Source organism: Cricetulus griseus, chromosome 2 (genome assembly GCF_003668045.3).
Source record: "Cricetulus griseus strain 17A/GY chromosome 2, alternate assembly CriGri-PICRH-1.0, whole genome shotgun sequence".
Classification (NCBI taxonomy): Eukaryota; Metazoa; Chordata; class Mammalia; order Rodentia; family Cricetidae; genus Cricetulus; species Cricetulus griseus.
Genome location: NC_048595.1, coordinates 441,675,993 through 441,692,287, shown reverse-complemented (window position 1 = coordinate 441,692,287; position 16,295 = coordinate 441,675,993). Strand labels below are relative to the sequence as shown.

Below are 16,295 nucleotides of genomic sequence, written 5' to 3'. Positions count from 1 at the left end.
TTGGCCACTTCGTGCTAGGGATCCACTTGGCTATGCTCTGCGTGCACCCCCAGCACTGGGGTTCCCGACGCACACTGTCATACCCATATATTTTAGCCAAGTACTGGAATTTCAAACTCAGTTCCTCAGCCTTGAGACTGGCTGAGTCACCTCCCCAGCCCCCACCTTTTCACACATAGAAGTCAACAGTTCTGAATGTTTAGCTTAGCATCCTAAGTCACTGGCCAGTCAACAGCTGCCTTGAGCATTTTACTTGAGGTACATTTAAGTCCTCATCTCAGAGACATGGTTGCCATTCCTATTTCTCCCATTAAGCAAATGATAGAATTTGCAGCACTAATCAATATGTCTGACTGACATTTCTGGTCATCTCAGGACTAATTTGCTATGGAACTAAACTTTTGGGGTGCCATTTAGCTTACTTTTTGGAAGGAGGGTGGTCTGGTCTGGGGTGGCAAACCTTGGTTATTAACCTGGGAAGAGGGAACCTCAACTGAGAAAATCCTTCCATCAGAGTGGCCTATGGGCATGTCTATGGGGATTTCCTTTCTTTATACAAAGATTTTTGTTTTGGCTTGGTTTTTAGAATTTTGTACGTGAGCCCTGTGTTTACACCACTCCCCACAAACTCTTCCCGTGACCACCCCCATTCCAAATTCATGGTCTCTACTTCAGTTACCATTGCTGCATATATATACATAGACATTATATATACTATATGTAATTGTATATCGTTATGTAATTTATATATAATATATAAACAAAAATATATTTATAATTTGTTTTAAAACAATGAATGCATGTACATATAGTTGTATGTGATGGATACTATATATATATATATATATATATATATATATATACATTTATACATGCGTCTACAACCATTTAACATTGCTCATTTGTACATGTGTACATGTGTCCTGAGATGACCACTCGGGATTAGAGATCCGATTTGGGAACTTGTCCCTGGAAGAAACTAATTCTCCCTCTCTTAGCAGGGCAGTGGGCTGAGGGGGGCATTTCCTTGATGGCTAGCTGTAGGAGGTCCCAGCCCACTGTGGATGGTACCACCCCTCAGCACATGGGCCCAGGCTGTACAGAATGTAGCTAAGGGTGAGCCTGGAAGCAAGTCAGCAAGCAGCCTGTCTCTGTGGTGTTTGCTTCCTACTCCTGACCTGACCTCCTGCCTTGGCTTCCCTTGATTCCCTGAAGCTTAGAGAGAGAAGTAAGCCCTTTCCTCTCCAAGTTGCTTTTGGCCATGGTGTTTATCACAACAGAAAAGAAATCTAGAACACACTCTACAGCTGCTGTATCATACTATACAGTTGGCAGTAAGCACCTTTGCTTGCGAAGCCCTTGCTGATCCAATTCAACCTATATAAATATTTATTTATTTATTTATTTATTTATTTATTTATTTATTTGCAGAAATACGCTGTAAAGAGCATAGCATTGGAAGAGGCTATTAAAATGATCCAGATCGCTGAGCGAGCAAGACAGGGCCGCCTCAGGGCGTTGTTCATGAAGCAGATCTTCCTCCAGGAGTGCAGAGCCAAGGAGATCAAGCTGCTGGGCCAGAGACTAGCTGACACCGGCATGGCCGCCCTGCAGATTCAAAAAGTACTGACATGTGGGCACATCCGGATTGGAGTGGGGGGGTGGGGGGGCAGGCAACACTTTCCAACTTTGTGGCTGAGCTCTGAAATTCAAAACCCAAAGCTCTACCTATAGGAAAGCTGTGTTGAGTTAGTGAACCCCACAAAGATTTATTGGCTTACCCTGGAGAAACATCGTCTTGTTTTTATTTTGTTTATTGAAAACTAGGAAGTTTAAGATGCAGAACAGTATGTTCAAAGACTTCCAAAAGGGCACCAATAATTGTTGGAAAGAATGTTGCTAGAATCTAACAAGGATGTAAACCCACAATGAGGTTTTTTTAAAAAACTTCATTCATGCTGAGACAATTGCAGAAGGGAGATGCCAGGAGCAACTCCCGGGGCCTTGAAGACAAGCTCATCACTTAGCACATTCCAGCCACCACGACTGACTAAGGGCCAGAACCTCGGTATTCCTTCAAGAGGGGCTGTAGGGACTAATTTTTCTTCTTATATAGTGTTGCTAGTAGTGTACCCTGTCTTTTTCCTAATGGGGGCCAAGTTTGCTTGTGGGAAGAAGAAAACTACAGCCATGTGGCACAAATCAGAATTAAATTAAAAAGAAAATAAATATAAGGACACACTGCAGAGCCTGAGAGGCAGGGCACTGTCGCCAGCTGTGCTTAGGTAGTCATGGGAGAGGGCAGTGGGAAGGGCAGGCAGGTCCCTTTCTTTGCATCTCCTGGACTCTACACCCTAAGATAAGCTTTAGTTTCACCGTTTTTTTGTTTGTTTGTTTGTTTTTTGTTTTGTTTTAGAAATGCATGAGCTGTTATTTCCCATGTTACTGTGGAAGGTTTTAATTGTCAAACAGTGAAGTACTACCCTTAGGTAGAGCCTCATTCTTCTGACTTCTGGAATGTTCTCTTGAAGAATCCCAAGTCAGATTCAAAGACAGCTATGAGTCATTTCTGTAATTATCCTTCTCTAAAAGTATTTCTGTGGATGCTGCAGAGATAGTTCAGTGGCTAAAAGCACTGGCTGCTCTTCCAGAGAACCTGAGTTCAATTCCCATCACCTACATGGTGGCTCATAACTGTATGATGAGTTCTTTTGGCCCCTGTGGCTGTTGCTACCCATGTATTGCACAGACATACAAGTAGGTCAAACACTCATACACATCACATAAAATAAAAATTTCATAAAGCTGTTGCCTCTTCCAGCCTTGGTGTGAGGGTTTGTGCCTCGTCCTATTGTAACTTGTTGTGCCATATTTGGTTGATATTCCCATAAGACCTGCTTTTTCTGAAGGGAAACAAAGGAGCAATTGACCTGGGGGAGATGGGAGGTGTGTGTTGGGGGGAGGGCAAGGACTGAGAGGGGAGGATGCAGTTGGGATGCACTGTATGAGAGAAGAATAAATAAAAAGAAAAGATGGAAAAAGGGAAGGAAGGAAGGAATGAAGGAAGGAAGGAAGGAAGGAAAGAAGAGAAAAAGCTGTTGCTTGTTATCCTAACATTTAAAAAAACAATCCCAGTGAAACACAATGCATGGGCTGGGTGGTTTCTACAGGAGAACTTCAACAGAAGTAACCATGAATTTGTTTGCAGGTTTGGCGAGGTTTCCATCAAAGCAAAAAAACAGTGAGGGAGAGGGAAGAGGAGATGGTATTCCTGGGTATGGTAAGTTCCATACTTAAAGAGGAGCTTCTGTGGGCTGCATTCCTTCTCTAGTGAGTGTCTGTGGAAAGAGGGGAAAACAGAATGGGTGACTTCCAGCTGGGGACCCAAGAGGTCGGGGAGTGTTCCTCACATGTCTCTGTGAGATGTAGAATACTCCAGATAGGGTATGTCCCACTCCTGCCTGGTGTCAGCAGAGCCTTTGGCTTCAAGAGTGTCTTGCTGGTGAGAATGGAATTGCTTTGGTCCAGCAGGTATTGGAGGGAGGGTTCATTTCCACAGTGATGGATGCATTGTCATGTAGCTGTCTCAACACCAAACAGTGGCTTAGGCAACCGCCTGTGCTATGGCATAGATCCCTGGGTCAGGAATCTGGCACAGCTCAGTTCTCTGCCTGGGGTGTCACATGGCTAACTGTTGTCCAAACTGGGCCTGGGCTCTCATCTGAGGCTCAGGTGGGGAGGAATCTGCCTCCAAGGTCACATAGCTGCTGGCAGCATCCCACTGCTGTGCCAACCAGAACAGGAACATCAGTTCTTTGTCAGCTCTCAGCTGGAGACAGCCCAGCACCTGGTCTCATAGACCCTGAAGTCTTACATGTGGCAGTTTGCTTACCCTGGAGACAGCAGGGAAACAAGGTACACTCGTGGTATGCAGACCTTTGCCATTCATCTGCTGTGAGTCAAAACTGAGTAACAGGTTCCCTCGGTAGGCTTACAGTAGGATTTAGGGACCAGGAGGCAGGGCACCAGCATCTCCTTAAAGTCTGTGCATGAAGTATGGGGCTTCTGAACAGAGCTCTAATGTCCTGAGCAGAGCCCATGCCTCCTGGGGAAGCCCACAACTTCCCTTTCAGAGCCCTCTCTTCTCAAATGAAACCCATTCTCTCCTCAGGTCCTGCTAAACTACTGGACATTGTTTATTTTATGGTGGAATTCCTCCATAATTACAGCACCTTTACACATGATATCCCTTCAGAGTCCAGGAAATCAGCTAACACTTGCATTACTAGAGATGTGATCATTCCTGATGGGGCCTCATTGGTTGACAGGCTCAATTTCCATTAAAGGAATTTTTAACTAAGGTACCAGATTCCCACCAAGTCCTACAGCAGAAGCTTCAGAGCATCACACAGAGCTAGCTAAATTGCTGGAGGCTCCATTGGTACCCTCAGATAAAAACACATAAACAGCAGTGCTGACAGGACAAGGACTGGGTATGTGAAAATAACTAACTGCCTGGAAAGCTCTGGTGAGGCTAAGTAAGAAAAGAAGAAACAGGAATATAAATATACCATAAATAACCACAGACACTAACAGGCTTTAAAAAAAGAAAAACCTATTAGATCGTGTCTTGAACCTCTGCGCTCATAAATTAGAAGACACTGAACAGAGAAGATCGCCTAGGGAAATATAAATATCAAAACTCACAGAAGCTGTAAGAAACCTCAATGAAGCCAATCACGTAGCTAAGGTTCAGAAGGTTCTCCAGCCTCTGGGTTAGTCCTGGCCTGGGAGAATCAGGCACCTGGTGTTTGCCCTATGCTTCAGCAAAGCCATTCTGGAAACTGCATTCCAGACACCAGGGTGGAGCTAAGCCCAGTCAGTTCAGTGGAGGTGGGTTGGGTAGTATCGTGTACCACATAATGATGACCTGTGTGGCTAAGCATCAATTGGCCTGGCTGGCCCTTGCTCCTGGGGCTTAGAGCACTGGCCCATGAAGGACGAGAGGTACATCATGTCCACACCCTGCTCCATTCCTCAGCCTAAGCAGTTTAGTTACAGTGAGACCCTGGAGAGGGCGATGCAAAACTTATAAAACAAACCTGTAAAGTACAATTGACTTTCGCTTGGAGGACAGAGTGAATTACCAACAAGAAGTAGCCTTGGTCATATGTCATTGCTGTCATAGTTAGGGCAGTGCAGATGACTGTGAAGTGTGAACCAAGACACTAGCGCCGCCCGCTGCCCCCCCCCCCTTCAGTATACGCCCTGCTGCCACCTCCTGTCACCTCCCCACTCCACTGGCCTGCATAGGCAGGTGAAGGGCTGGGCTTATTTTACATGCTTTTAAATTGTTGGAAAGTCAATCTTAAGCAGTTTCTGTCCCCTCTCCCAAGTGACATGTAGTAAAAAGGACAACAAACATTGGGTCAAAATAGAGAAAGAAAAAAAAGAAGAAAAAATAAATCTTGGCTATGGACTTCAGGTTAAAAAAATACACTAGAAACTGGATGAGCCATAGATGGTACTTAAGTGACACCTGAAATGTCACCTGCTCTCAAAGGCTGGGCTGGGTCCTTCCATATCAATCATCAACCAAGACAATCCCTCACAGACATACCCACAGGCCACTCTGACTTGGCAGTCCCTCGGTTGAGTCCTCCTGTAATCCCAGTCAGTGTGCAGGAGCAGGGAGTAGGGATTCCTGGAGGCTAGTCAAATCTGGTTCAAGTGAGAAACCCAGCCTCCATGTATAAGCTGAAGAAGGGTAATCAAGGCATGTACCCAAATGTACAGGTGTGCCTACACATATGCAAAAGACACATAAACACACACACTCTCACACACACACACACACACACACACCACATATGTATACATGCAAAAAAGAATCTAGCTATATTGGTTGATTTTACTTTAAAATTCATATTAGCAATCTAAGATTCATGGCATATGCTTAAGCACTATGTGAAATCTCACAGTGGTCAAACTTTTAACTCAACAGCTTCTGTTTGAGTAAACTTCTATTTGATGTGATTCATTAACCTGCATTTACTGGCTACCTTCTGTATACAAAAAAAAAAAAAAAAAAAAAAAAAAAGACCAGAATCCCGGGCAATAGCCAAAGACTGTTGCATTCGCCCTTCAATCTTGACTTCCTGTCCTGTCCTGGTACCGATGGATTGCTATGTATAACTCAGACTCCTCCCTTTGCTCTGAAATTTCCATGTGCTGGTCTCAAAAGAGAGACAAGCCTAAGAACTTCTCCACAATGCAGTTTGCAAAACATAAAGAGAACAGCTCCCCTGCTGTGTGTTCCATGCACACTTTCTCTGCACGCCTTTTACCCAGTGTGCTGTCTCTTGATAATATATGTCCTATTGAAATTTTAACCACTGAGAAATACATGGATTCAATTTTTGAAAGAATGTTATCTGCAGTTTGCTGGCTGATGACCATAAAAAAAAAAAAATCCACTATCCCAAACCAAGAGCATGTTTTCAATTGAATATATTTTCCACTCTGTCATTGATGAGGGTGTTGCCTCCTCATTTCAAATCTCAATTCTCCATGTGTTCATCTCAATCTATTTTGTCAATGGAAAAGCCAGTGGTTTAACTGATCCTAGCTGTGTCTCCACAAGCCTGCCACGCTTCCAGGAGGGACGACTTGGTCTCTGAAAGTGGAATCAGAGCAAAGGGCATCACTCTGTCTTCTACCCCAACCAACTGTTTCTCTTAACCATTGGCATATCAAGTATTATTTTTTGATATTGCCATTTTAAATATGTAGATTATAAAGTAAGTGTACAGAGGAAAATAAATAGCGGCCTAAAAATCATGTCCAGCTATTTTAATTGGCAGAGCCAATGGCGTGGATCCCATGAAAGGAAACTTAATGAACACAATCCATCCTCTCCTGTGGCCTTCTCAAAGCCATCCGTCCGCAGTCAGGGCCCTGTATATTTTACATTACCCTGAAGCCATCGCTATTTGCATTATAATGAGGAATTCTGGGGATTCTTATTAACGGGAAGGGCCTGTCACTTCTACAAACATCATCAGAATCCTGAAAGCACCATAAAACTCATTCACTTTCAGACTCTACCATCAAACAAGCTATTTTCTCCACTGCTTTGGGGTTACTAAATTAGAATTTTATTCTTGTGAACCCCTGCACAGGCTGGGACGACACTGGGTAGCTAAGGCTCTTAGAGCCCCTGCTGTATCTTTTGACATTCTAAGAGCTGCCTGTCCCCTCAGTGTCCCAGCAGAGGCAGCACCCACCACAAGCATTTCTCCTGCAGTCACTGGGTCTCCTCTGGTGGGCAGCACATACCTTAGAGGCAGATTTGGTTCAAAGCCCAGCTCTGTACCTTGCCAGGGGCAGGATCCCAAGTCTCACACACCCTCCCTGGGAACCTCAGTTTCCTCTTTGGCCAGCACAGGATGCATCCATCACAGGGCAGCAAGCAAGACATCCTAAGAGCTTAAAGGGAGAGGCCTCAAAGGAGTATGAAGTGGAAACACCTCACAGGAATGTGGTTGATGTCACCTTGGGAAATGATAAAATGTAATGATGGTTGAGTGACCCTTAAAACAAAACACTTTGAATAAGTCCTGAAAGTTCATGTTCTAAAACACAATGTACTTCAAACTAAGCTCTCATGTAAAACACATGTATCGAAGACCTAGAGATCCAGTGTGTCTAGGAGTGTGAACTGAAAACTAGCCTGTCAAAATGTGATCTGGAAAAGTCCACGAGGCTGAGTCTGTCTTGATGTTTCCTGCAGCAGAGGGACCTTCTGGAGATTCCCAAAGCAAAAGTTGGAAGCCAGGCGTTGGTGGTGCAAGCCTTTAATCTCAGCACTTGGGAGGCAGAGGCAGGTGGATCTCTGTGAATTCGAGGCCAGCCTGATCTCCAGAGTGAGTGCCAGGATAGGCTCCAAAACTATAGAGAAACCCTGTCTCAAAAAACCAAAAGAAAAAATAAGTTGGGAACCCCAATACTGGGGTCTATCAAAGGAAAGCCTACAGAGACATCAAGTCACCCCTCTAGCCCACCACACCCTCTGATGAGGAGCCCTCCCTGAAGTGCTTAGTGGTTACAAAAGCTCACTTCAGCCAGACACTGTCCCCATGACTTGTATCCTGGACAATGAGAAAGGAGGATGCTTACAAGCTCCAGGCCAGCCTGGGCCACAGTGTGAGTGAGGCTCTGTTTCCACAAGCCCCAAGCCAGCCTGGGCCACAGTGTGAGTGAGGCTCTGTTTCAAAAGGAAACAAACATGATCCACCTGCATTGGAGAAAAGGTGAGACCAGCCCTGTCTTTTTGATTAAGTAGGGTTTTACCATCCAGGTGTCCGACTTGACACACCTTAGTTTGATTTCAAGTCATATATATGTGTATGTGTGTGTATGTCTGAATATACATATTCATTATGTATTATATATTCATATACATATTCATATATGTCAATTGTATATTAAAAGATAATAATTTTATTATTATTTGCTATTGTTAATATTCTGCTTAATTATGGCCCCAGGTTTCCAGGCGATGAGACACTAAATGACAAAAATAATTCTTTTCTTTGTCCTCTGGCCCCAGGAGTCTCTCATGGGTTCCCTTGCGCTGGTGGCTTGCTTTCATTCATCTTACAGGAACCCCTTTACAAAGTCTCTCAATGCTGCATGGACTGTGGGCAAGGTTCAAGGCTCCAGTCAGCCTGGCTGGCTCACATGGGTCTCCTGGGTCTGTTGGTGTCACCATGCTGTCCTGTGTAGAGCCAAGCATGCGAAGCTGTGTCCAGCTCACAGCATACAATGAACACTGGTCTGTTCTGCCATTCAGAAAGCTTAAGATCCTGGCTTAGATACCAATACCATTTGCCTCTCAGACACTCTCATTAAACTGCTAGCAAGTGTATTTTCTTTGTTTGTCTCTTAACCCATATAGGTTAGAGAGGGACCAGGAAGGCTTATGTCACCATGAAGCCTTGAAAGGGTGCTGTTGCAGACTCAACAGGGAGAGCACGTTATGTGAAACCATGACACACAAGGCAGTTCAGCAATAGCTACCAAGTTCAATTGCACATTGCCTTCAAAGTCCGTAAGAAACTATTATCAGACAAAATGGCCCCAGACTATGTGTCCTGCCTGTGTGACCCTGGGCAAGGCCCTTGACATCTCCGTGCCTCTACTTCCTCTCATATAAACTGGAAGTAGTAACCTCTCTGCTTAAGGCCTAATTGAGTTCATATTTGTAAACCATTCAAACTTACCTCACGGTGATGACTTTATGAGAGCACAAAGAGGACTAAGCCTTAGCCACTAAAGACCCAAAAGCTCACCAACACCCTATCCTATCAGTTCTTAAATAAGCAATCTTTAAAAATACTGGAATCTTAAAGAAATTGAATCTAATGGGCTAGAAAACATTCCTACGCTTTAACAGATTGTTTGCGGCTAACACGGTAGGTCTTAAAGATTCACATTGAACTCCTTGAAGCCAGAGGACCAAAGAAAAAGATTCTCTTCCCTGTAGGCCTTAGCTTCTGCTCCTCCATGTCTCTGTGGCTCACAGCTGCATACATACAGACAGGGGACTAGGAAATGATGGGAACCCCACCAGTTGGCACATTTGCAATGGAACCTGATGAAGAGTAGGGTGTTGTGCAGCCTGAGGTCTTCCTCTTATGAAATTAGAGCCCCAGATGTCAAGGCAGCCTGTCTAAGGGTCTCCACACAAGCACTAGTGCACATGAGCAGGCCCCGGGAGAACTGGTGTGACATGGGCACTAGCTGAGATCTGTTCCTCCACTTTGGCTGACAGCCACCCCCCACAGACAGAGAGAGGTTCCTTGGGTAATTGCCAACACCAAACCACAGGATTCCCAGTCTATTTGGGACTGATACACTGAAAAGGTTTTTATAAATGACCGTTTTCCCTTCCTAATTTCAACAAAAGTTTTTAAAACTGTAGCCTCTCGAACGTTAACTAAACATGGACATTAGCATAGTGTGGAGTCTTGCCCCCCCCCCCCGCCCCAAGTCAGGAAGCATCATTTCAAGTCGAATTTCTTCAGCAACATCAATTATTAATGTGTGTGTTTTTGCTGACAGAGGACCTCGCTGGAAATGTAGGTTTCGTTATTCCGTTCTGGGTCGTTAACTGTGGAGAGCTGGCAAGTGTAATGGTTTGCTCACATGGGGAGCCTTCATTAACATGCATTAATCTACAGCCCATGCATTTCAATACATCGCATGCCACCATGTTCTCCCTCTCCCTTTAATATCCCTAATTTATTTTTAAATGAGTTGCTGTTTATGTGGCCAGCTAACACATTTGAATTCATATGACCAGTGTTGCTAAAGAAGATAAGATGTTTGTGTCCAAAGGACAGGATACTAGTTAGCACAGGATGCAAATTTATTAGAACCTTCAAACGCAGAAACAGCAAGAGGAGAGAGTTACAAATGACCCTGGTGCATTCTTGCCAGAGAAAAATCTATATGGAGAAACACGCATGAACTCTCCCATCTGAATGACCCGGGGAGGAGCAACACCACACAGAGTGAAGGAGCCAGCCATCTTCATTGGCCCGAGACCTCTGCTTTCACATCTGTCCAGTGGGAGCCTCCAGGCTCTTATCTCTACCTAAAAAGACGAATGCGAGTATCACTGAGGAGACACAGTGCACGGCTTATGAGGCAAAGCACAACCAAGCCGTGAGAGGGTTAGATCAGCCTGTAAAATGATTTTATAGGGGCCTGAGAGATGTCTCAGAGGGTCAGAGTGTTTACTGTGCAAATACAAGGGCTTGAGTTCAGACCCCCGGCTCCCACATAAATGCTGGGTGGACATGGTGGCCCACTTTTATCCTAGCTCCCAGGAAGTGAAGACAGGAGCAGACTTCCCAGATAGAATGGCCTTATTCATGAGTTCTGGTTTAGATGAGAGATTCCAGAAAGATGCTCAAAATGACCCCCTGACCTTCACACACACGTGTGCATACACCCCCACACCCCCACACACTTGTACCTGCACATGCGCACGTGCGAGCGAGCGCGCGCGCACGCGCGCGCACACACACACACACACACACACACACACACACACACACACACACACACACACACGGAAAAAAAAAGATTTTGTGACTCTCACTCTGGATTTACCTTAATAAAAATTGTACTCTTCATACGAAATTCTCTTTATACTAAACGAGAAAATCATGTCGTCTTTAAGTTTCTAGTGGGCCCATGTAGCTTCCTCTTCTGTTTCACTTGACTGTTTGGTTTTAAGTGGATTCTAAATTCTATCAGATGGAAAGGTGAGATAATCCCTCCCACATGAGAGTCCAGAAGTGTTCCTTAGAGGTGTGTGTGTGTGTGTTTGGAAGACATGGAAACTTGTTTGTTCCACTGACCATGGTACAGAATTCTCAAACATCTGAGTCTGGACTTTAATTTGCCTGGTTATGCTGGGACATTAGCGCCAAAGCTACCAATCCACTGGGTATCACAGCATCCCCTGGGACTGACCAAGCTACTCCCCTAAGCAGTTAAGTTATTCAAACTAATGCAGTAGGTGTTGCCAGAGAGACAACAGATATAAATAGCTGCAGGAGAATCACTCAGAAGTAATGAGTTATGAGTATTGTTAACTTTGGTTACCAACATAATTGACTTAAATTATTCCATTTAATTTTAGATTTAAAGATATCTGTGTTTAACACCAACATGCAGATTTTCCAGATATGTGTGTTGATTCTCAGGATCCATTTCATTACGCAGCCTTTGATTTGAGAGCCGTGGTTGAGCCTCTGGATATCTCTGGAGGCCAGGCTCTTCCCTTGTATGGGAGAGCTGTCCTGCTCTTGTATTTCTGACCTCAGGGATTATGAGCACCAGGCTTGGCTCCCTTCCACACCCATTTACATCACCAAATGCTAGTCTCCAATGTGGCACTTGGCTGGATTGCTGCGTATAGGTATGAGCTAATCTACCTGATTTTGCTCCCTTGGAGCTTCAGAAGAACGGAGTTTTAGCCTCTCACCATGTGAGGTATGTCTGTCTACAACAACCTGGTACAGATGCTGTGCATTGCTCAGGGTTAGGGCCCAGAGGATGGACCACAACCAACCAACCGCTTTCTGATTTGTTGATTGACGGATCAGCAGAGGAGGACCATTCTGTACGATGTGTTGGGATGTATATCTGAACTAGGCTGCCCAACGTCTTTCTTTAGAGAGTGGAGAGTTGATCTTTAGATCATTCTAAATAATCAGAACACAGTCCCTTTCAGTAGCCTTTGTGACAAGCAGGTCCCTTCTCCACATTCTGTTTCCTCCACTGACCAAGAAGATCGAGAAAGCTTTGGTTCTGAAATGTGGGTGACTTTACTTAGGCTAGTTTGGTGTCACTGTGACAAAAATCTAAGATGACCAACTTAAAATATAAAAGATTTATTTTACCCAAGAGTTTTGGAATTGTTCATAATCAACATGTCCTGGATTCTTTGGATCTGAGTATGTGTTTTTTGAGCTATCACCCACCTCAGTGTGAGCTGTGCTATGGAGCTAGCCCTGTCATCTCTCTCCACAGTGAGTAAGTTCTTCAGGGATGCACACTGGCTGTGTTGTTATACTCTAGATATAATTTTTTTTGATAACGTGTCTTTGGTAAGACATCTCCAAAGACACAACACATTAGGCTCACTGCTAATATTTTCCTCAGTCCTGTGACTTTCAGAACCTCAACCTTTTGGGGGGTTTTCTTTTCAGAAGCCACCCCCTCTCTTTAATGAAGTCAGCGCCGCCATCGTCCAGTCGGAAAAGGTGACACGCCTGCGGAATGAGGTGCAGATGAAACATGAACAGAGCTACCAGGAAGCCTTAGTGAATATCAAGGAGGATCTGAAGTTAATGGAAGGCCCGGACATCAAGGAGCACCTTCAAGACCAGATCCGACAGTGGTTCATTGAATGCAGGTGATCATCTCCTCAGCTCATTTGGTGGTTTTGTCGTTGTAGTTTGCTAGCTTGTTGGTTTGGTTTGTTTTTGAGACAAGATCTCATTGCTTAGTTCAAGCTAGGCTTGAACTTAGAGGAAGCCTCTTGCTTCAGCGATGGGGTGCTGGGATTATAAACACAAGCCACCACCTGCCTTGTTGTGTTCTTAAACACCAAGGGACCCAGGATGGAGATAAAGGTTTCGTGGCTTCATTTTGAAACAGTCAAATGCTGGCACTAAGGATTTAGAAAGACTTTGTTAATTAAATTCCCTCTTGGTCTGTTTTTTGTTTTGTTTTGTTTTGTTTTTTTGTTTTTTAACATGGCCCACACAGGGCTCTGTGACTTACATAAAACAGATGTCCAGGTGTGTCTAAAGCCCAGGGAACTAGAAATAACCAGGGCTGACTGTCTTTCCCTTGAGAACCAGCAAGCCATTGCTTCTTGGAGCCTTCTTCAGGCTCTCTCAGTCCCTGGTCCTCTGTCAGTCACAGGCAGCTGCAAGTTCCAGGCCCTAGGACTCCCTGAAGTATTGAGTTACTAGGAGTTCTGAGGCCAAGACCCCAGGCCTATTCTTGTACCAGACTTCTTACTGCCTTTAAATGAAATGCAATGTGGTCTGGGACTTTTGTGCTGGAGTTGTGTTAAAGCACGTTTTATCCCTCTGGGAGAGAAATAAGGATGCTCTATCATGGGTGCTAAGGAAGGAGACTTGGACATCTCTTCCCATGCTGGGGTGTTGTATCACCCCGACATTAGGTCCTGGGACTTGCCAATGCCAGTGTTGGTCAGCTCATTGGGACAAGAAAACTGAAGTGTTAAAAATAGAAAAATCAGCCAGGCGTTGGTAGCGAACACCTTTAATCCCAGCACTCGGGAGGCAGAGGCAGGCAGATCTCTGTGAGTTCGAGGCCAGCCTGGTCTCTAGAGCGAGTGCCAGGATAGGCTCCAAAGCTACACAGAGAAACCCTGTCTCGAAAAACCAAAAAACAAACAAACAAACAAACAAAAAAACAGAAAAATCATATCTCGGCAAGAGTGTCTGTGTGTGGCTGGCAGGCTGTGAGCAGACATCCGGGAATCCTTCCCTTGCTGGGGCCTAGACTTAAGAAGTTCCCTCACAGAAAAGAACCCAGCAGAAGCGATGGAATCTCCCTTCAGTTCATCGTTCACCTTCTTGTCTGTGTAGAGGCCCACAAGGGACATAGGGAGGCTCCCAGGTAACAGCTGACAAGAGGCAGAGGAACTTGTTCCAGCAGCTGGACAGCCAAGCCCTGTCCACAGCCTTGTGAGTGGGCTGGGGAGTGGAAAGATGCAACCGCCCTCAACCTCCCTATGTTGCCCTCATATGGAAATCGAATACTTGTTCCGTGCAGGATTGCCAACCTTACCGGAAACTTCATGCTGGGTGTTAGGCGTGGCAATTATATGCTTTTTGTGAGAGAGTTCTTTTCTACTCTTTCTTAAAACTGCCATTTCTACACATTTAATGATTTTTCTCAAATTCAATATCGACTGAATTTGCAAAGTTTCCCTTGCCTGAGAGGGGCATTTAAATGAGGATCTTGATGGAGAGTCCAGAACTCATTCTAGGAGACAGGTGGACTCACCTTGGGGGAGGGACATATAGATATGATAGCACGTACCCGCTCCTTCCTTCCCACCAATCTCTCCACCTTCTCCTCCTTGTGATGCTTGCACAAATATACACATTTGTCAAAACTTATCAAATCCCACTCTTGAAATCTGAGCAGTTTATCACCTATCAGTTACACCTCGAGTCAAGCTGTTAGAATGCCACCAGATGGGTACGGTACCGGCAATATGCCAGTGTGTTAGTTCTTAAAAATCATACCATTTGCTGTTTCTCGGGATACCCAAACCCAGTGTTTCAGCCTTATTCTCAAGCCACACCTGCTCCTAAGGGAAAGCTGCACTTCTGCTTTCAAAAATAGTTGCTTCAAGTCAATTATCTTTTCTACATAGATGTGTGGTCAGTTAAGATGCCCCCTTCCCAAGAATTGTTCATGATTTCTTTTCTTATGGAGCCTGCCTACATAGTGCCAAGCAGCAAACAACCAACACCACACCTGGGTGAAGAGTGATCAGACTGCTGTCAATTGTCACCTTAATACTGGGCCATGTGGTAGGAAATGATGTGTTAGGTGACTTCACTGTTGTGTGTACATAGCAAGGGTATACACACACACACACACACACACACACACACACACACACACACACACACACACACACACACCTGGGTGCCCAAGCCTCCCTCATGACCGGGCACCAGGATGCTTCTAGATAAAACTCGTAGTAGGCCTGGTTGTGTTGTGTGGCACATATGTGGGATAGCACAGCACAGTGTTTATCACACTACTCCAAATGGCACACTATCTAAAAGGAATGAGTGTTTATTCTGGAATTCTGAGCTCAGTGTTCACAGATCACTGCTGACAGTGGGTCACCAAAGCCAAAACCACAGAAGGCAAAAGTGCAGATAAGGGGTTCCTGTGCTCACAAGACACCCAACACCCGAAGCTTTGTGTGCACGTGTGGAAAGCATCTGGAAGGGTGCAGCAGAAACTGAAGGCTGCCTCCAGCCAGACTCCTGGGAGAGCGGCCACTCTAGAGTCTATCTTCTATACTGTGAGAATTCTTTTGTTTCAGAATTGGCTTTATGATTAAAAATCAGTTAAAAGTACATGAGAGGGGGAAAAGGCGGTCCACTTGTATTGATGTAAACTATTTAAGACACTTGGGAGATTAAGGTGATGTCTTCATTCTACACATGGCCGTGTCATTCCCAGTGCAGAATTCAGTAGGATGGCAATGAGGGATGAATTATTTTCCCTACCTGAGTCTCGGGAGGCCCTGGCTGTCACTCTGGGAATGCCCAGTTGTCCCAGCATTTATGAGTTTCTTTGAAGATACAGCTGGTGGGTCCTCTGAGGACACTTCCTCCTGACCCCAGCATCTGGGGCTGGTCCGAGGCTCCCTCATGGGCACACTGGGCAGAAATCACAAAGGCATAAAAATTCCTCTTTTTGAAGTAATGTAAGGTCGAGGGTAAATTTATTTTCATAATTGGATTAAAGTCATCTGATGGACTTTGATAAAGAGCTTTGCCTCTTGCCTTTTTAAATCAAAGGCAAATAAAAGCAAATATTGTCTTTTGAAGTATGAAGCCCGGTCAGTTCTCAGAATAAAGTCCAAAAAGATGCACAGGGCGGGTCAGCCGATCATGAGGAGCCATAAGCAATAAACAGATGCTCAC

The 16,295-nt window shown here is 44.8% G+C and overlaps 1 protein-coding gene across 2 annotated transcripts in view; it reads left to right on the top strand.

The window, feature by feature from the left end:
* Iqca1 (IQ motif containing with AAA domain 1) overlaps positions 1-16,295 on the top strand; it is a 112,166-nt gene that overhangs the window by 11,701 nt on the left and 84,170 nt on the right. For both annotated transcript variants that reach the window (XM_035439268.1, XM_035439267.1), the window contains exons 4-6: positions 1,432-1,623; positions 3,209-3,280; positions 12,789-12,994. In XM_035439268.1, coding sequence (XP_035295159.1) covers positions 1,432-1,623; positions 3,209-3,280; positions 12,789-12,994 — 470 coding nt within the window. The remainder of the gene's footprint in view (positions 1-1,431; positions 1,624-3,208; positions 3,281-12,788; positions 12,995-16,295) is intronic.